Source organism: Corylus avellana, chromosome 10 (assembly GCF_965113065.1).
Source record: "Corylus avellana chromosome 10, dhCorAvel1.hap1.2, whole genome shotgun sequence".
In the NCBI taxonomy this organism is placed as follows: Eukaryota; Viridiplantae; Streptophyta; class Magnoliopsida; order Fagales; family Betulaceae; genus Corylus; species Corylus avellana.
Genome location: NC_142499.1, coordinates 3,529,235 through 3,551,338, shown reverse-complemented (window position 1 = coordinate 3,551,338; position 22,104 = coordinate 3,529,235). Strand labels below are relative to the sequence as shown.

Sequence of the window (22,104 nt, the reverse complement as noted above, 5' to 3'; positions counted from 1 at the left end):
AAGAAAAAAAAAAGAAAGAAAAAAGGACAGAAGGAGTTAAGGGGTTGCGCAAGGTTAGAGGGGACTAGGGGTGGGCAAAAACCCGCCCAACCCGCCCCGAACCGCCCCGCCCCGCGCGGTTTTTTTGCTTATTTTTGCGGGTTCGGGTAGGATTTACCCAACCCGTGCGGGGCGGGTTGCGGGTATATGAATTTATTTTCTGCGGGTACCCGCCCCGACCCGCATGACTATAAAAACAAAAAACCCTAACCCTAAGTTCATAAGTTTCTTATTTTCAGCCGCCTCTCTTCCTCTCTCTCTGTGACCTTGTCTCATTTTCTTCCGCCTCTCTCCCTCTCTCCGACTCTCTTGCTCTCTCTCTCTCTCTCTCTGGTCTAGTGGTCTGTATGGTCTGCTCTCTCTCAGTCTCTCCTCTGCGTCGCCACTCCACATCTTCAGAGACCACGAGCTGCAGCGCCGCTTCCTCTTCTACAAACCACGATCCAGGTTTTTTTTTTTCCTCTCTAGACCTGTTTCATAAATGGATCGAAACAGATCTGATGTTGGGTTGTGTGTTTGTTCAAACAAATAATTTTATTTTTTCCATTGTTTATAGGTTTTTTTTGGGGCTCTGTAACTTCTATTGTTGGGTTGTGAGAAGAAAGAAACAAAGGAGAATGGAGAAGAAAGAAACAGAGACGAAAATGGAGGAGAAGAAAGAAACCCGCACAACCCGCAAAACCCGCACAACCTGCCCCGATCTACCCCGCCCCGTTCTACCCCGCCCCGCGCGGATATTGTGCACTGTCCTCGGGTGGCGGGTGGAGATTTTCAGAACCCGCAGTGTGCGGGGCGGGTGAGAAAAATGCCAATCCCCGCCCCGCCCCGCCCCGTGCCCACCCCTAGAGGGGACGATGCTAAAAACAAAAAAATGGACTCCCTAACAATAGACTCCAAACAAATTAAAGTAGTGCGAAAATAATTACAAAACGAAGGAAATGAGACAAACAAGTGATCCGGTCCTCTCAAGGGCTGCGCAAGGCATTTTCAGAAGCAAAATGGACATAGATTAAGGCGAACCTATGTGAACCCCCACTTGTAACCAGCAACAACCGTTGGAAGGAGGGTGAAGCGATAAAAGCAATACTAAAGTTCATAACCAGGACTGTTGTAAAGAGATGAACCAACACAAATTAAGTTACAAAAGTCTCTGCTAAAGAAACAAACCAATAAAAAGTTAGGAGACAGTAACCCACAAAATACAAGCAACAAAATACGAAAGTACATAAGAAATACAACATGAAAGCAACAAAAAGACCAGAAAACAATAGCAACAACCGAGGAGCGGAGTTTTGCGAACACTGGCAGGCGTGTGGCGCAGACTCACTGGAAGGTGAGATCCATGAGCCGGCACGTGGTGGTCGGATCTAGCAAGAGGAAGTGGCGTTGGGAAGTTGAGAGGCCGAGGAACGAGGTGGACTGACATGTGATGGTGGGAAACCGATCGAAGATGCTAGATTTAGTTTTGAGAAAACTAGATCTAAAAACCCAACCAGTTTCGAGGAGGCGAGTGGCGTTGCATAGTGGTGAATGGACGGCGATGGAGTGAAGGTTGAGCTGAGTGAATGAAGGAGGCCTAAGCTCCTGGTCTTGTCGGATTGCACAACAACAAAAACAACAGGAAAAAAACAACAAAACCGGGAAATATAAATAGAGGAGAATGGAGAAAAACTCCATATCTCCTCCCCAGAAAAATCACACTAAGGAGGCGGCTACTCTCACCAGAGAGATGGAAGAAGAAAAAAACTTAGGTTTTTAAAATTTTTCTAGAGAGGCTTGAATGCTAAACATGATTGATTTGTAAATGTTGTAGAAATTTCTGTGGACATAAAATTTAGACATTTGCAAAATCCTAAGAGTCTACAAGATAGTTTATCAAAGTTAACGTATGACCTTATGAACATAGTTCTTGAGCATGATATACCTCTAATAGGACATGTGCTGCTGTCATCAATTTTTAACCATGCACTAGGAAGAGCTAATTTGATGTACACATAAGAATGACACTGCAGTTAATCATTTGTGTAAGTGCTAATGGGTGTTAAAACTTGCAGGGGCAAGTAAACATGAAGTGCAATTTTGAGCTGAAGTCAAGCAAGAATATGGAGAATGAGCTATCAAGAGGCTAGTAAGTACTTATCATCATTCAAGAAAATTACCCAAAATAGTTCAATCTTTGATTCGACCAATACTTTGCGTGTAATTGATGTGCTATAGCCTAAAAGATGTACATGGGCAAGTAGAAAGCAGGCAAAACTTATTCTGATAACCCAAACAATCTTCTTAATTAGGTCTTACTAGCTAACTTTTCCCTTTCAGCATCATTCAAATCAAAATCTCTCTCTTTGACATAAGAAATCAAATTTAGTCTTTGTTTTTATGTGATTTTAATTTAATCTTTGGATTTTCAATTTCAACAATTAAATTTTTAGGTTTTTCTATGATTTACGCTAATTTACTGTTCAAATTTTTATATTTTATATTTTATATTTTTAAAAGGGAATTCATATCAGTCTCATTCATAAAAATCATTATGAACATAAAGTTTTTACAAGCAACCATAACCAAAGCTACGAGGTTATAAACTTCACAGATGACGTATTACATTCCAGACCCAAAATCAATCCACTAACCTATGACTAATCTACATATTAATTTATTGTCCAATTAATTAATGGCACGCCATATCAAACTAATCAATTAATGCTATGTAGCCCTCATCTGACATGTCATGTGTCAATATGTGCCACAAGTTCATGCCTTGTGGCACAATTGGTTGGCCACATCTTTTTTTAAAATGTTTTTAACTTTTTATTTTGGGTATATTTATTACTTGGGAAAATTATAGTTTACCCCACCAAAGTTGGCAGTGTTTTTCAATTCGAACATCAAAGTTTCAATTTTTGCAATCCACCCCCACAAAGTTTCAATTTTTTTCAATTTGACCAATATTATCTCAAAATTCCCATATTTCCTCTGATTTTTATTTTTTATTTTTTATGAAAAAAAAAAATTTTTGGGGTGCAAAAATGGCCAGATGGGCAAAGCGTAGCCACCCTGAATTTTTTTTTAAAAATAAAATAAATAAAAATTAGGGGCAATATGGGAAGTTTTGAATACAATTGGTCAAATTGCAAAAATTTAAAACTTTGGGAGGGTGAATTGCAAAAATTGAAACTTTGGTGTTCGAATTGAAAAACGCTGTCAACTTTAAGGGGTAAACTGTAATTTTCCCTTATTACTTAAAAGCAACTATGAGTCTATGCCACATAACATGTATAGTTGGCATATGATATATCAAACGAGAGTTATGTGGTATTAATTAATTGGTATAACACAACATACAATTTAACTTCTTTTTTTATGATGAGGATCCCCTCTAAGGTAGTGCCATTTAGAGTACCAATTTAATTACAATTACACTTAGTTTATTTGTATATTATATGTATCATAACATGTAATTAAACTAAGGGACCTGTTTAAAGCTAAATGAAAACTTAAGGCCTAATTATCGAAATTTAAAACTTGAAAAACTTTTTTAAAAAATAAAAATTACGGAACTTATAAATTTAATGTTTTGCATATAATTATTCATGTAGCTCAGATAAATCAAACATTAGGGCGCGTGTGTGTGTGTTTTTTTTTTTTTTATTATTATTTTTTTTAAAAAAATTTTATTCAATACGTGGGAAGGTTGTTTGCAAAGTCAATGTTCTAAAAATGAACCACCAGTAAGAGCATCCACGTCAAGTTCTTTATTTCTAACATTTCTCTAAAATTTTAACAAAATCTACAAAAGTCTCATTTATCAAACTCTTTATCAAGAGTTAAATTTAATTAGGGAAACTTCAGTTTAGCTCATTGAACTTCCACGCAATTTGATAAACCCCCAAACTTTCAAATCTCTCAATTTGAACCACTGAACTTTCAATTACTCCCAATGTGGACCCCTTCGTCAGAATTTAAACGTTACATGACGTTTATAGCCCTGACGTTTGTATAAAATTTTAACTTTACCCTAAATTTCAAAACATCTTTTTATTTAAAAAAAAAAAAAAACTGGGATATTTTGGTATTTTTAATGAATAAAATTGACGGAGGAGTCTATATTGAGAGTAATTGAAAGTTTAGGGGTCCAAATTGAAAAATTTGAAAGTTTAGGGGGTTTATCAAATCACATGGAAGTTCAGGGGGTTAAAGTGAAGTTTCCTCAATTTAATTTATGTCATACCCCTCTTCAAATTTAAAGAGACAAAAAACAAATGTCTGATTATTTTATTTGACCGACACCACTTTTCGTTTTGCTTCCCTCTCCTTTTCTATTTATTTCCCTCCAAAGTTTCATCCCCTCCCCTTTTACTTTTAGTTTTTCTCCCCGTCCATTTTTCTTTTCATCACACAGCCACAGAGCATTTCTCTATCGTCCCCTCTCTCCTCCGCGAGCGGGGATTAGTGCAATGCAGATCTGCACACCATCGTCTTCAAGGTCAGCCAATGCCCATTTCTCTCATCAATTGTTATTGTTTGTTCATTATACTGTATTTTCGCTCCTTTTTTGTTATGGTTTCAATGGTTGAATGTTATGTTTGGGGACCGAGAATCCTTGTAGGAAAATAGAAGAAACAAAGAAAAAGATATCTTTTTGAACCTCTGAGCTTATCGTTATCTGGGTCCTGAGTAAAATTGTTCTAGTCCTATTACTTGCTTTGGGTCCATGTAATTCATAGTTAAGATTTCATTTTCTAGTAGTTTCTTACCAAATAGGTTCTATACCTGTTTTCTAAAGTCGAGAAAGATAAGTGATAATGTATGTCTTGTTGTTACATAGATGTATGTATGCATGCCTTGTTTTCTATATTCATCAATGAAATCTTTTGAATTCAAGATGTAGATGGGTAAAAAAAAAATAATTCCATGTATGTGAGCATTCCTCAACGTGAGTTTCATGGTGGTTAGTTTTACCAATAAAAAATAATATGTAGTTAAAGTAGAAAAATATTTAGAGAGTTTGATATTTGGTAGTCTTAGGGCATCTCATAGCTACTGAAAAAGTACCATTTTTTACTTTACCTACTCATTTTTTCGTACATACTCCAACAAATCTTTTATTTTACTATTTATTTACTTTAAATACTATTTTGTGTGGGAAAGAGTGTGAAAGAACGAGGAGGAGAGAGAGAGAGAGTAAAAGGAAGAAAATGAGAGAAAAATAATAATAAACAAAGTTTATGGTGTGAATAGTAAATAGGCTAATCAGCCTATTTACTATTCATACAAGAAGGAAAAAAAATGCAAAATAGCTATTCTGCTGGATATGAAAAAAAGGCAATAATAGTCAAATCTGACTATTATAAAGGATTTGTCTAATTTCTTGAAAATGCTCTAAAGTGAATAACTATATCTAAAAAAAATACATTTGAAAAGTTAAATTTAACTAAATTTTCAAGAGCTTGATGTAGATGCCCTAAAGAAACAAGTATGAAAAGTGAAAAATAGCTCCTCATTAAGGGAACACATTAAGAGAGATTGAAACAAAGCCTTTAAATTTGTGATTTAAAAATCTGAAATACTCAATTCCAAAATGATTTATTTTTTAAAATTTGATTGAAAATAACATTTTTTTTTTTTAGTCTTTGAAATCATAATCAAAAGAGAATAATTTCTATAGGGTCTTGACACAAACCAAGACTTTTGTGCCCTCCAATAAGAAGGCGACACATCAGTGTGGAATACTATAACAAAAATAAGGTGTTCCACCTAATTTTTTTTTTTTTTTTTTAGAATACCTAAAATAAAACACCTTCTAGAATAAACTTTTCATATTTTTCTCCAAAACCACCCCAGCCACCAACCTGCCGCAGGAGACAACGCCAGAGACGACGCTGGATGGTACAGAGAAAGCCGGAGATGACGCCGTCCGGTACAGAAAACGCCGGGTAAGAACAGTGCTCCTCCTCTCTCTCTCTCCGGTGCCCCTCTCTCTCACCGGTGGCAACAGAGAAAAAAAATTTTCTCTGCTACCGGCGGTGCTCCCTCTCCCTCTCCCTCTCCCTCTCTCTCACACACACTGGTAACAGAGAAAAAATTTCTCTACTGCCGGTGCTCCTTCTCCCTCTCCCTCTCTCTCTCTCTCTCTCACCGGTGTGTGAGAGAGAGGGAGCACAAGAGAAAAAATCTCTGTTGCCGCCGGAAAGAGAGAGAGTGGCACCAGACGGCGTCATCTTCAGCTTTCTCTGTACCGGCTGGTGTCATCTCCAGTGGCGTCTCCGGCGGTAGGTTGGTGGCTGGGGTGGGTTAGGAGAAAAATATGAAAAGTTTATTCTAGAAGGTATTTTGTTTTAGATATTCTAGAAAAAAGATTAGGTGGAACACCATATTTTTGTTATAGTATTCCACGTTGATGTGTCGCATTCTTATTAGTGAGCACAAAAGCCTTGATTTGTGCTAAGACCCTATAAAATTTATTCTCTAATCGAAAGTACACTCTACCACCATTTTGTTGTTGTTGTTGTTGTTGTTGTTGTTACACTCTACCTACCCGTTAACTATAACGAGTGGATGCTATCGCTGCTGCTTCTTCATAATGCGAGTGCGAAGGTGTGAGTTGATCGAGGAGGCAAATGGCGAGGCAAGAGTGGGACAAGCTAGTGGGAAAAGTGGTGATGGTGACAGGGGCTTCCTCGGGTCTCGGCCTCGAATTTTGTCTTGACCTCGCCAAGGCCGGCTGCAGAATTGTGGCAGCCGCTCGCCGTGTGGATCGCCTCGTCTCCCTCTGCCACCAGATCAATCACCTCCCTCTACCTCCTTCTTCTTCGGCTTCCGAGCCCAGAAGCCTTCGAGCCGTGGCTGTGGAGCTTGACGTTTGTGCTGATGCTCCCACCATCGAGACCGCTGTATACAAGGCTTGGGACGCCTTTGGCCATATCGACGCCTTGGTCAACAACGCCGGAGTTAGAGGTTTTTTCTTCTTCTTCATCTTTTTTTTTTTTTTTTTTTGCTGCCTTTTTGCTTTCTGTTTGGTTGTAAAATAAAATAAAATAAAAAAGGAAATTGAGTTTGCGTTTGGTGGGTACTTTAGGTAATGTGAAATCTCCATTGGATTTGTCCGAGGAGGAATGGAACAACGTTTTGAAAACAAACTTAACAGGAGCCTGGTTGGTATCAAAATACGTCTGCATTCGCATGCGTGATGCAGAGAGGGGAGGAGCAATCATCAATATCTCTTCTATTGCTGGCATTAACCGTGGCCAAGTTTCTGGAGCCGTCGCCTATGGTTCTTCAAAGGCAGGCCTAAACGCCATCACAAAGGTAACATCATTCGACTTTCAATTCTTAATAATTGTTTGGAACAAAAATGGTTACTTGTTTGGGCCGGGTTCCAAGAAGTTGGGGTTGAAGGGGCGAAGAAAAGCCTCACCTCTCGAGCTAACTTTTTGTAGCTCGGGGAGGCTGTTTTGGTACTGCAGACTGAGGTCTTTTTGGCTCCCGCCAAGGTAGTAGCCCAGAAATTCATTTGTATAGTTTTCAGAATTTATATGATATTATTATATTTACATTTATGATTGCTAAGTGATCTGTCATAACAGGCCATGGCCTTGGAATTGGGGGTACACAAAATTAGAGTGAATTCGATAGCACCTGGGATTTTCAAATCTGAGATTACTGAGGGTCTTATGCAAAAAGCTTGGCTGCCAAACGTTGTCAGCAAAACTGTCCCTTTAAGAACCTATGGCACCTCAGATCCAGCATTAACATCAATGGTTCGATACTTGATTCATGACTCTTCTGAATATGTCTCCGGCAACATTTTCATTGTTGATGCAGGTAACTCGTTACCAGGTGTCCCCATTTTCTCTTCCCTTTGAAATTCATCTTGTCTAAGGAAGTTCAACTTTGTATTAATTAATGAGATAATTCAGTAGTAATTCTTGCCAAAATTTGTTTTGTTCATTTCCTTTGTAGAACATTCTCTCAAATACCTTAGTGGCTTCTGAGTTACGAACATATATAGCACAAACAAGCTATTTAAAACTTATTCTCATGACACAAACAAGCTTCTTAATTTTTAATTATATTTTTTTATATATGTGCATTAACGAAAAAATTATTACAAAGAACAACAAAATGTTGGACAACTCAATAATAAGTTTCAACACAACCTCAAGTGTAGGTGAGCAAAAATTTAAAAAGAATGCATCAAATAAATAATGTAGCCTATAGATTCTTAACACAAAGATCAAGATACTTGGCTATCAATTAAGGTAATTTGATAAGGCGTACCAGAGATGGCACAACCAAGAGGCATAAGAAAGACCGCATACCCTCATAGGTCCAACAACCCATTATGAAGCTCGACACAAAAGTTGCAGCTGCACTCCTAAAGGAAGACCACAACAACATAAAAGATACCGATGAAGGTCGAATAAAAGCCAACAAAATAAGATATCAACACGGGTCCAAAAAACACCATAAATCGATTTGCAACCACATCCAGAGAGCACCATAAAAGGTCTTAAGGGCATCTAATGCCCTAAAACTACAATAATAGTAATAATAAATAACAATATAAAAAGTAAAACAACGCGGTGTGACATTTATAGTTGGCATATAACATGTCAAATGAAAATCATGTGGTATTAATTGATTGGCCTGTCATGACATATTTATTAAGAGCAATGCTAAAAACCGGACTAAATTTAAGAACTAAATTGAAATATCATAAAATTTTAGGACTAAATTTAATGTTTCCCATATCATTATTATTATTCATGTAGCTCAGATAATGCACACAGAAGGTTGTTTGTTTTGGCCATTAAATGGCTAAAAATAGAAGCTAATGAATTGGCGGGCTTTAGGGACTAACGACCGCCGACCGGCATTAATAGCGACAGCGATGTTGTGTTAACAAACGTGATTTCTGAGTCATCATTCATTAAGATGAATTTGGGGCAGTTGGGAAATGCGTCAAAGTTGCACCTATCTTTTCTTGCTTGTTAAGTTGGCAACTTGGCAAAGTTGTATTCGGATTTTTATTTTATTTTTTATTATTTTTCAAATTTCTAATAATTTATAGAAGGGTTAAATACTAAATACTCTTATAGGGTTTTACAACTTTTTTTTTTTCCCTAGGCTTTGATTTTTATCACAGGAGATCCCTGTGATTTTAATAATAGACCAAATTAGTCATTCTGTTAGTTGACTTAACAGAATTTCACATGGACCAATCAGATGTTGACACGTGACACCTCATTAATTTTTTAAAATTAAAAAATGTTTTTAAAAAAAAATAAAAAGAAAAGGAAAAAAAATTGGGGGTGGCCATCTGGCCGGATGGGGGTGGTTTCAGTGGGTACTGAGTGTGGCCGAAACTCACCCCCAGTGGGTACTGGGGGTGGCTCGGCCACCCCCTTGCGCACCAACGTGGTGGCTCGGCCACTCCCTTGGAGCCAAGGCCACCCCCAAATGGCCAAGGGAGCCACCCCCAATTTTTTTTCCTTTTCTTTTTGTTTTGTTTTGTTTTTTTTTTTTTAAATACTTTTTTTTTTAATTTTTTAAAAAAATTAAGTAGGTGTCACATGTCAATATCTGATTGGTCCACGTGGAATTCTATTAAGTCAACTAACGGTCAACTGACAAAATGATTAATTTGCTCTATTATCAAAACCACAGGGACTTCCTATTATAAAAATCAAACTCTAAGGGAAAAAAAAATAAAGTTGTGAAACCCCATGAGAGTATTTAGTATTTAACCCTTTATAGAATCTATTTGTCCTAATAAGTGCTCGGACACGTAAATTTCATTGAAGTTTTCTCACATCTACTCTTTGAATTATTAATAATTCAAATAATAAAATTACTAAAAATCTGTATCCAACAAAATATATCCTAATCCATATACCTTCGGACAACTAATTGTCGAGAGTTTGTACGTTTAAGTGACCGCATACTTTCATTGCAATAAAAATAGGATAAGGTTTTTCTTAAAATTTGGTGGGAAAAAATTCTTCAATTGATATATATTCTTACAATATGTAATTTTCACATCTTTAAGAACAGGAGTGATTGATTTTGTAAACACAGATATGGATAAATTTTTTTCCAAATTAGGTTGGAATAATTTCTTTTAATCCCGTCTAAAAAAATGTCACATGTTTATTTGCACGTGAGATGCCCATGCATTTTTAAATTATATGTGAGAGTCACATTTTTTATTTTTAATAAATTTTCTGGTAAATTTGTCTTCTTAACTACTAAAAATACATGTTACTTATACGCTAAAGGGTACCATTTTACTGGAAATGACAAACTTCTTTCTTCATCTTCTCCAACGTGTTTGTTACGTTTTCTTCTTTTAACTTTTTCTTTCTGTCATCGTTTTGAGTATAATAGACTAACGTGTGGAAAAGAGTGGCTAGTCAATCATGAATCTCTTTAAGCTCCTTTATTTTTCTTTTTAATTTGGACACTATTGCTAAAAGGAATTCATCTTTTCCCATTATAAGATCCCAACAAAAATTACATTTTTTTTTTTCTTCTGAAATACCGACAAAATTTGCTTGAACTATGGTACAATCCTATAATGGAACTTTGTTTTGCAGAAGTGTGCAATTGTATTGTCTTTGCTTGTCCATACAATACATAAAGGGGAAAAGAATATCACCTTTTGGATTAGCACTAACACATGGTGTGCATCCAAGTATAATAGAATGCTGTTTAATTGTATTCATTTTCCACCTAATCATAGTGTTTAAAATGGTAAAAGAAATCGGATTGGATTCCTTGTTAATCTAAAATTCGAATAGCCTAAAAAAAGGGTGACAGAATTTACATGTCTTGATAAGTAAATTTTACATCTTAAGCTGTCCGAAATAGTCCGATCCCAATCCTCATCCGAAGAAATCACCACATTAATAGAAACATAGGAAGTGATACCTATCATCCCATGACCATAAACTATATGAAGTTAAAGCATTACCAGCGGTGTCTTTATAATTCTTTTATTTTCTTTTCTTATATATAAAGGAAATATCAAAAAAAAATAAATAAATAAATACCCACAACAGATACTATGTCGGTTCCTTAAGTATTATGAATACTACAATTTTACCCAACGTGTATGAAACCAAAAAAAACTTTGAATTATCAATCTAATATTTTAATATAAAATATTTTTACTTTTTTATTAACTTAAACTTTTGAAAATAACATGTCATTATCATTATAGAAAAAGTAAAACAGCAACACAGCTAAAAAAAAAAAAAAAAAAATTAAAAAAAGAAATAGTTGGTCCTTCGGGAAAACCTGGATGCCACGTTGCATATACATCGTTTCGACACGTGCCAATAAAAGGACAAAATCCATTAGTACGAGTGTACGACCTATGGTGTCCAGAAAGCGGGAGCGAAGATTCGTACATCACAAATGCACGTAGTTTCTGTTTTTATTTACCATCTTACCCCATCCCCATGAAAAGACGGATCAGGATCCCCGGCAATACATACAAAATTGCCCATCAGTTTTTTGTTTAAATCCTGACCGTTCTTTACATCTAAGGGTGCAAAACATGACAGCTGTCTTTTGTCTTCTCGAGGAACGCGTTCAAACTTTAAAACAAAAGAAAAACACTTCACATTCAAATTTCAAAACCCAAAAAAAACCCCACCTCTGCCGCTCCCTTCTTCTTCCTCAGGCCAAGCTAAAAAAAATCCCAGCTTCACCGACCCAGACGACGGTGAGAGAAGCACGTCGTCGAATGGGTTTCCGAAGGGGGCCGTGGTCTACCTGGAGAGGGAGAGAGAAATCAGTGTGAAATAAGAGAAAGGAGGAGAATTAAGAAAAAGTAAAGGTACGTACACGGCACATCTCTTTCCCTCTCGTTCCTCCAAGTTTGGGTGGATTTATGGAAATTTTGGGTGTAATCAAAACCCTTTTTCTTTCGTGATTTGTCAAAAGATCTCCTGTTGTTTTTGGCTGGTTGTGTTTTGTATTCGTAGGTAAGATGTTTGTCAAAATGCCTGAGTGAGATACAGTTTTGTTTTAGTCATATAAAGTTTCTGTAGATTCTATTATTTGAATTAATTTTACTGTTCTCTTGTTAATATTCGCAGGAATTCCATCTTGAAGTCTTTTAGGGTTCAATTTGTCACGAGCGTCTTTCTTGTGTTGGATGTACCAGTGTTCTATCCCATGCTACTAGATTCAAGAAAAAGAAGAAATGGAAAGCTAAAGACCTGTATATCGTTCAAGGAGAAATGTGAAATTTTAGGCAGAATGTTCACTGCTAACTTTCGTTTTGTTTGTAGTTGAGCAAAACCCCATCTTGTGATAGAGTTTTTCCTAAGCGTAAATGCATGTTGAATTAAGATAAGCACAAGTATTTGGTCATTGATTCATTGCAACTATTTGTTAAGTTTTGATCGGTGAATCTTGTGATAAGAGTTTTTTCAAAGTGTAAATGCATGTTGAATTAAGATTTGTACAAGTACTTGGTCATTGATTCATTGCAACTATTTGATATGTTTTGACCGGTGAGCAGGTAAATATTTTGCATTTTAGAATTGAGATGACGGAGTGCAGCGGGGAACACGTAATCTCAATTGACAATTTGCGAGGGAACTAAGGTAGCAGTTATGAATTTTCCAAAGTCTCCTTATTCTACAAGAAGTTGTGCAAGAGAGCCTTAGCAAATTGACTATTGATTCAATTATATTAGTAGTAGTTTTCTTATTTATTTCAATAAGTGGATCCTTATTATAAAATTTGCATTTTATATAAAGTTTTCACTCGTGGTGTACGCTCGTGTTCTCTCTATCATCACTCAAAACCTAGCCAGCATGAAAAACATCATTTTGATGCACGTCCGTGTTTTTTAATATTTTTTAATATTATAGTAATATATTTTAATATTATAATTAAAAAAATATATATTAAAAAGTATTAAAAAACACGGGCGTGCACACACCCGTGTTCTTTTTATCATCACTCAAAACCTAGGTAGCATGAGAAACATTATTTTGATGCACGCTCATGTTTTTAATATTTTTTAATATTAAAATAATATATTTTAATATTATAATTAAAAATATATATATTAAAAAATATTAAAAAGCACGGGCGTGATGCACGCCCGTGTTCTCTCTATCATCACTCAAAACCTAGTTAGCATGAGAAACATCATTTTGATGCATGCCCGTGTTTTTTAATATTTTTTAATATTAAAATAATATATTTTAAAAAAATATATATTAAAAAACATGGGCATGATGATTAAAAAAATATTAAAAAACACGGGCGTGATGCACACCCGTGTTCTCTCTATCATTACTCAAAACTTAGCTAGTATGAGAAACATCATTTTGATGCACGCCCATGTTTTTTAATATTTTTTAATATATATTTTTTTAATCATCACGCCCGTTTTTTTTAATATTTTTAATATTAAAATAATATATTTATATTAAAAAATATTAAAAAATATGGGCGTGATGATTAAAAAATATATATATTAAAAAATATTAAAAAACAAAGGTGTGATGCACGTCCGTGTTCTCTCTATCATCACTCTAAACCTAGCTAGCATGAGAAACATCATTTTGATGCACACCCGTGTTTTTTAATATTTTTTAATATTAAAATAATATATTTAAAAAAAATATATATTAAAAAATACTAATCATCGCTCAAAACTTACCTAGCATGAGAAACATCATTTTGCATGCATGGTTATATCGCATCACGCCCGTATTCTCTCTATCATCACTCAAAACCTAGCTAGCATGAGAAACATCATTTTGATGTACGCCCGTGTTTTTTCATATTTTTTAATATTAAAATAATATATTTAAAAAATATATATATTAAAAAATACTAATCATCGCTCAAAACTTACCTAGCATGAGAAACATCATTTGGCATGCATGATTATATCCTACGTACAATAAGTAATTAATAGATATAAAAAAAATAAAATAAATAAAACAAAGAATTATGAAGGTATATTAGACTCTTGGCTATAACTCATGGATCTCCTGCTGTGCGTGTTTCCTTGTGTGATTACTAGAAGCTTCTGGTGCAATAACTTGAGTCCTTCTTGACAGATGTGGTCTTGAGTGTAGGAGAGGATTGTGGCACCATATCTTCTAGTGTGGATTCCGGTTACCTGAAGCGGATTCCGGCTACCGGAAGCGTATTCCGTCTCCCTGAAGCAGATTCTGGCGGGAGGCGGTGGGTTCCGGCAACTCTGACGGCGTCCGCTCCGGCGAACTTTGACGGTTAAAACTTTTTGCAACTTTTTTTTTTTTTTTTAGATTTTTGTTTAGGTTTGAGAAAAAATAAAAAATATTGTGGCTTTGATTTAGAAAATATAGAGGAATATTCCGAGAAATGACTATTTTAAAGCTTGAGAACTGAAACTCTAAATAATGTCTTTCAAATCTCTCTCAGCGACAAAAATGGACGATTCTCAAGCTGCTGTGAAGTTGCAGAGCTCGTACCGGAGCTTTAGGCACCGGCGCATGTTAGCGGACGCCATTATAATGAAGCACTGGTATTATATATAGTTTGTGTTTTTTTTTATTTATCTGTTTTTTTTTTTCCTTGAATGTTAACTGAAAAAAAATGATGATGATGATGATGATGATTATGAATTAGGAGGCGCCTGGTTCGATTCGCGTCACAGAACAGCAGTACGACTTTCTTCGACGAGAGTTCGAATACTCGGTGGACTCAGATCGGCTTTAATGCTTCTCTGGTCGGCTTTATTTTATGTACTGAAATTCATTTTGTAATCTATATAAAGCAAATGTTATATAAATGGAATAAATAGTATGAAATTCTTTTTCTTTTTTAAACGGAAACTGGCTAACTTGTGGAACCAACCCTGAACTTTTTGAGTAGGTGGGCAGTGAATCGTTTGAAGACGACGAAGCACAAATATTGGCTTTTCGGCATTGGATTGAAGCGGTAATATATAGTCTCTTCCATCTCTTATAAGCCCTCTTTACTTAATTTATCTCCTCCAATTCAAATTTATGCAAATTTTGAACTGTACCCTATTTCCTGATTTCATACAAATCTTCAAATATACATATTTGGAACCGAAGATTGATCCACGACATCGTTATGGGCATTGCTTATATTTGTACTTCAAACATTGGTTGAAGTCCACTGATGATCAGCAATTTTTCTACTGGTAAGGATATTTCATGCTTGAAGGAATTAATGTTCATATCTAATGCTTTGTCAGCTATTTTGTTGATTTAGAGTGTGAAAATATTAATTAAATAATTTAATTTATTATTTTTTTACCGGCTTAAGTTTTTAAGATAGTGATGATTTAATATGGTATCAGAACAAAAAATCATGAATTTGAATATTGATTTCACAATTTACCCTCAATTTCAGTAAGGGTTAAATACTCCAGACCCCCCTAGGGTTTTCCAACTTTATTTTTTCTCCTCTGGGGTTTCATTTTTATCACAGGAGGTCCCTGTGATTTTGATAAGTGACCAAATTAGTCCATCCGTTAGTTGACCGTTAGGACTGACACGTGGACCAATCAGACGTCGACACGTGACACATTTTTAATTTTTTTAAAAAAATGTATATATATTTTTTTAATTAAAAAAAATGTATTTTTTTAATATATATATATATATTTTTAAAAAAAAAATTAAAAAAATTAAAAATGTGCCACGTGTCGACGTCTGATTGGTCCACGTGTTAGTCCTAACGATTAACTAACGGATGGACTAACTTGGTCACTTATCAAAACCACAGGGACCTCTTATGATAAAAATAAAACCCCAGGAGAGAAAAAATAAAATTGAAAAACCCTAGGAGGTCTAGAGTATTTAACCCTTTCAGTAAATTCATCCATTCTTATATATTAATATATTAATTTTACAATATTGTAAAATTAACTGCTCGCTATGTGGACCTTCATGTCATCATATATGACCTATATCAAATAATTTGGAATCCTCCCTCATCGGTCTTTGTGGCCTTTATAGTAGTACTAGAGACAAAAGTAAAAAGTTGCTTCCTCGTTTAGAATATGAGCCAACATTGCTCATCGCTAATACTTGCGCTAGTAATTAACTAGTAAGGATTGAGGCAGTTTGTTGCTTGATTACTCCACAGGTTGGATCAAGGGGCTGGGAAAAATATCGATCTGAGTGAATGCCCAAGATCAAACCTCCGAGAACAATGCGTCAAGTACATTAGACCTGTATGTGCTTCCATAGATCAAATTTAATGCTTTTATTTAATGAAATTGAGTATCTTTATTCTTTGAAATGAATTTTGTTGCATGATAAATGAATTTTCAAAGGCCCAATTGTTTTTGTGATGACTGTTTGTTTAATGGAATTAGCTAGAGAGGATCCAATATGAATACATCGTTGCTGAGGGGAGAATTATTCACGAGCAAAGTAGACATCACCTTCATACACTAGGAGAGAAGTGGATATTCGTTAGGTGCACCAAGGGAAAAATCTATGTGGGTAAGGTGAGAGATTGAAAAAGCGGGAAAATGTTTTTGTTTCTGTTTTTGTTTGTTGGGACAAGTTTCTCATGTTCCTATTTTTGCAGACAATTAACACATTCTTAATTTGAATTTGGCGTAGATTCAGTTTCAATTGAAATTATATCTGTTGAGATTGGGACTCGTGTCTTATGACATGACACAAGAAACACATGTCACAATCTCAACGGGTCTAATTTGAATTAAAATTGGATCCGAGCCAAATCCCATTCTTAATACCTTATAGAAAGAGAAAGGAAGGTTCCATCATTCTAGCTTCTTGGCTGGAGGTGCTACGACAGTTGCAGGAAGCCTAGACGCAGAGCATGGAGTTCTCAAGGTACAGTTCTTAGGGAATCATGCATGAGAAAGTTATTGGCAGTGCCAGTAAGTTGCCCGGATCTGAATTCTTAGCTATTTGTTGTCTGAATTGCTTGCAATTCGAATAGTAAATGTAAAAGAGCTCTTATAGAGTCCTCTTACCCAAACATAAACGAGTAGACCTTATAAGACTTACATTTTTTTTGTAAAAATTGCTAATAATTTGAACAACAAAATTATTAGCATTTCTATCCTACTTTGCCCAAGCGGAATCAAATATTTGTTATATAATCTATGGCATCTGATCCTTGAATATTGCTTTGACGTCTCAGTTCATCTCTAATAATAGTGGACATTACCGGCTTGGAAGAAAGACCCTTAACCGCTTTTTATCCTATCTAGAAGAAAAAGGAGTAAACCTTGATGGAGTTCAGGTAACTGTTCCCTCTCATTAGTTTGTCTTTGAAATTTGGAATTGAATGGTCCTGAAAAGCTTGACCAGTTGGAGACCATGATTGTTTGCATTGCTTGTTTTCAGATAGAAACGGTTGAGCTTGTAATTACTTGACGGTATGGTCTGCATTGTTCGAAGGGGAAAACGGCCGGTTGTTGTAGAGGTTTACAGATAAGGGGCAATCAGATTGCAAATATAACGTTGTTAAGCTCAAACCACTTTGAAGACTCACCAGATATTTATCTTCAATAATTATCTTGCTTTTACTACTCTGTTCCATCTTGTTCGTTATGTTATGAGGAACCGCTTGTACCTTGTTTGGGGGGAATAGAAAATTTGACTGCATCTGCATGTTTAGCAAAATTGCCTCTGAAGAAAATTTCTAATTAATGTCGTCATGTGACTTCGGCATTGAACATGTTTAATTCACAAATATTCTCTAGTTTTATACTTGTGACGTTCAAAGAGATTTAAGATACGATAAACAAAATGGAGAGGAGGGTTAATCTACTTCCTAGTTCCTTGGCACTTGCTGTGAAAAGAAGTCCAAAATGTAAGAACCATACACTTCTTCACAAAAAGAAGAAGGAAAATCAACAAATGAAGTACTGAATATAAACGATGATGATAGCCATTTGCTCAGAAACTTCATGCTGACCCATCAATATACTTGCTATCCAGTAATTGCTGGTTGGTCGCAAAGGCAGATATCGCCTTCTCCAGCTGCCCACCAAAGGCCAAAAATGAAACAAATTTAAAAGCTGGTTAGACCAATAATGTGTACCTTTCCGAGAACTTGACATTGAAATGCCAAAAAAAAAACAGAAAAAATAAAAATCTGAAACTAAAAGTAAAGAGGAAAATAAGGCTGGAACATGGAGTTGCGGGAATTGGTTTGTGCCTTAAACAAGAGTAAAATGAAGAAATTTGTGGCACCAATGTACTTCATGACAAACAATCAGCAAAATGGGGCATGTATAAAGCTCTGAGTGTTTTTTTTTTTAAGAAAGAGATACAAATACAAGCAAATTGTGCCAAAACCAAAACACAATTGTGAAGCTTAGCTAATGAGCCAAGGATGTCGGAGATCAAGGGGGAAATCCTCCAATCCTTGGTGAGGTGGCTGAACTGAATAGCAAGAACCACTGCCAAAGAGTCACCCTCCAGTATTATGGTATCTAGCTTAAGTTCCAAGGCTGAACAAGCCAACCAAAGAGGATGGATCCCCCGGGGTCGGAGCCCACCATGGCTAAGGCAAAAAATGTCTCTTTGATTGCAACATCAAAATTCACTTTGGCAAAAACCAAAGGAGAGTCGAAAGTCGGACGATATTTTTTATCCAAGTAACAATGGATTGACCTCCGAATTTCAAAGCGTTCATGGGCCAAAGGTAGAGTCTCCAGATGACTCTAGAGAAGTGGCAAAATAGTTTTGGGGCTGAATTGCAAACGGGGGGCAGAGGATTTCTTGATCATCATGCAGAGGAAAAAATCTAGACAGATTGCTATGGGAGGGGATGCTATTCCAAGCAACTTCCACAATAATAGCTTTAGTCTATGGTGGATGTTAAGTTTCTATAAATTCTTCCAATCCTAAACAGAGAGATGATTGTCTGAGGGAGGAGGCTGGAGAGATTTATAGACTGAGCAAGCTTATAAATCCCCATTTTTACTAGGTGTCCAGATAAACTTGTCAACAGCAACAACCTGAGGGGGATGGAACTCATGGTGGAAGCAGTAATAATGGTGTAAGATGGAAGAGCAACTGCAACAGATCGATTTGATGATTATGGTGCGGCTAGCTTGGGAAAACAACTTAGCTTTCCAACCATTTATTCTTTAATTCACAATGGAGATAAGGTCTTCAAAGGATTTTTCTTAAACCTATTGAGAAGGATGAGAAGCTGGAGCCTCTTGAGGCTAAATATTTCCTCAACCGAATGGATAGCCTGAGGTTTGGTGTTTTTGTTGAATAAAATTGAGGATTTGGAAGAATTCACCTTTTGAACAGACCAAATACAATAGAGATCCAAACAGCTTTTGATAGCAGAAGTTTCAACAGAATTAGCTCTACAAAACATAATCAAGCTACCTGCAAAGAGAAGATGGGAAATCAATGGAGAGTGAGATTTTGATGTCCCTAAGGTTACCCTAGACCTTCTCCATTTCAAGCTTGTTTGCCATTAAACCACAATTTCTCTTCATTGTATGGAAGAGCCCATGAACCAAGATGGAGTTCCTTCTGAATCAGATAATAGATGGTTGGAAAGCTAAGTTGCTTTCCTAAGCTAGCCGCACTACTCCCTTGAAATCTGTTTGGCTTTCCAACCATCTAAACAAAGATTCTCATTTGTTTTCCAAGGATAGAGGAAATAGAATTAACTGAGAATTTTGTAACATTCGATCACCAATGATTACAAAGAATAAATTGTACCCACCTCTCTCAAGATTTGGCAAAATGTCAAAGACTTACCTTCTACGTTTAGAAACGGTGCTATGTTCCTTGAAGTTTGATGGTTAATTTCGGTTCGGTCGTCATTAGTAGGCGGTCGGTAATTGGTAGACAGTTAATTTGCCCACTCCTACTCGCAATGATGAGATCAGAATCCTTTTAAAATCCAACTTTCTTTGAGGGGTGTGGATATGGCTAAAGAAGCCTACATGTTTTTCTTTTTGAGAAATTCATTTTTATAGTTTTATGAATTAATATGATATTATTATATTTACATTCACGATTGCTAAGTGTTCTGTCATGACAGGCCATGGCCCTGGAATTGGGGGTACACAAAATTAGAGTGAATTCGATAGAACCTGGGATTTTCAAATCTGAGATTACTGAGGGTCTTATGCAAAAAGCTTGGCTGCCAAACTTTGTCAACAAGACTGTCCCTTTAAGAACCTATGGCACCTCAGATCCAGCATTAACATCAATTGTTCGATTCTTGATTCATGACTCTTCTGAATATGTCTCCGGCAACATTTTCATTGTTGATGCAGGTGCCACGTTACCAGGTGTCCCCATTTTCTCTTCCCTTTGAAATTCATCTTGTCTAAGGAAGTTCAACTTTGTATTAATTAATGAGATAATTCAGCAGTAATTCTTGCCAAAATTTGTTTTGTTCATTTCCTTTGTAGAACATTCTCTCAAATACCTTAGTGGCTTCTGAGTTACGAACATAGCACAAACAAGCCATTTAAAACTTATTCTCATGACACAAACAGGCTTCTTAATTTTCATTAATTTTTATATATGTACATTAACAAAAAAATTACTACAAAGAACAACAAAATGTTGGACAACTCAATAATAAGTTTCAACACAACCTCATAAGTGTAGGTGAACAAAAATTTAAAAAGAATGCATCAAATAAATGATGCGACCTATAGATTCTTAGCACAAAGATCAAGATACTTGACTACTAATTAAGGTGATTTGATAAGGCGCACTAGATATGACACAACCACAAGGCATAAGAAGGACCGCATACCCTGAGAGGTCCAACAACCCATTATGAAGCCCGACACAAAAGTCGCAGCAGCACACCTAAAGGAAGACCAAAGCAACAGAGAAGACACTAATGAAGGTAGAATAAAAGCCAACAAAATGAGATATCAGCACAGAGTCCAAAAAACACCATAGATCAATCTGCAACCATATCGGGAGAGCACCATAGAAGGTCTTAAGGGCATCTAAAGCCCTAAAACTACAAATAAATAAATAACAACATAAAAATTAAAACTACACCATGTGACATTTATAGTTGGCATATAACATGTCAAACGAAAATCATGTGGCATTAATTGATTGGTCTACCATGACATATCTATTAAGAGCAATGCTAAAAACCGCACTAAATTTAAGAACTAAATTGAAATATCATAAAATTTTAGGACTAAATTTAATGTTTCCCACATTATTATTATTATTCATGTAGCTCAGACAATGCAGACAGAAGGTTGTTTGTTTTGGCCATTAAATGGCTACAAATAGAAGCTAATGAATTGGCGGGCTTTAGAGACTAACGACCGGCATTAATAGCGACAGCGATGTCGTGTTAACAAACGTGGTTTCTGAGTCATCATTTATGATTCGTGAAGATGAATTTGGGGCAGTTGGGAAATGCGTCGAAGTTGCACCTATCTTTCTTGCTTGTTAAGTTGGCAAAGTTGTTTTCGGATTTTTATTTTTTTTTTTATTATTTTTCAAATTTCTAATAATTTATAGAATCTATTTGTCCTAATAGGTGCTTGGACACGTAAATTTTGAAATTCTCTCACATCTACTCTTTAGATTATTAATAATTCAAATAACAAAATTACTAAAAGTCTATATCCAACAAAATTTATCCTAATCCATATACATTCAGACAACTAATTGTAGAGAGTTTGTACATTTAAGTGACCACATACTTTCGTTGCAATAAAATTGGATAAGGTTTTTCTTAAAACTGGGTCGGAACAAAATTATTCAATTTAATTCAATTTAATTTATTAAAGTGATATATATTCTTTCAATATGTAATTTGGATAAAGTTTTTATCCAAATTAGGTTGGAATGCTACACATTCTAAAATTTCTTTCTAAAAGTTGGTTTCCAATGATGTGTCACCATCCCATGAGTTGGTGATAAACTTTAAAAAATAATAAATCTCATAAGATAGTGACATGTTATTTAGGAAGAAAATTTGAAATGTGTAACGCTTCTCTTTCTCTTTCTCTTAACCTCATCTAAAAAAATATCATGTGTTTATTTGCAAGTAAGATGCATA

General features: G+C 35.6%; 2 protein-coding genes and 1 long non-coding RNA gene across 3 annotated transcripts; all 3 read left to right on the top strand.

The window, feature by feature from the left end:
* The first annotated feature begins 4,621 nt into the window (after nucleotides 1–4,621).
* Nucleotides 4,622–7,917, top strand: LOC132162075 (uncharacterized). The gene is made up of 4 exons (XM_059572323.2): nucleotides 4,622–4,644; nucleotides 6,653–6,996; nucleotides 7,118–7,347; nucleotides 7,626–7,917. The coding sequence occupies exons 1-4, from the start codon at nucleotides 4,622–4,624 to the stop codon at nucleotides 7,902–7,904; spliced, it is 876 nt and encodes a 291-aa protein (XP_059428306.2). The 3' UTR covers nucleotides 7,905–7,917.
* Nucleotides 7,918–11,693: 3,776 nt separating this feature from the next.
* LOC132162083 (uncharacterized) lies at nucleotides 11,694–12,561 on the top strand. The gene is made up of 2 exons (XR_009438200.2): nucleotides 11,694–11,884; nucleotides 12,147–12,561. It is a non-coding gene; the product is annotated as an uncharacterized LOC132162083 (long non-coding RNA).
* Nucleotides 12,562–14,489: 1,928 nt separating this feature from the next.
* On the top strand, nucleotides 14,490–20,373 carry LOC132191755 (IQ domain-containing protein IQM3-like). The gene is made up of 10 exons (XM_059606844.2): nucleotides 14,490–14,584; nucleotides 14,689–14,788; nucleotides 14,935–15,000; nucleotides 15,141–15,229; nucleotides 16,180–16,267; nucleotides 16,412–16,546; nucleotides 16,809–16,901; nucleotides 17,215–17,316; nucleotides 17,421–17,438; nucleotides 20,095–20,373. The coding sequence occupies exons 1-10, from the start codon at nucleotides 14,490–14,492 to the stop codon at nucleotides 20,371–20,373; spliced, it is 1,065 nt and encodes a 354-aa protein (XP_059462827.2).
* The last annotated feature ends 1,731 nt before the right edge of the window (nucleotides 20,374–22,104 follow it).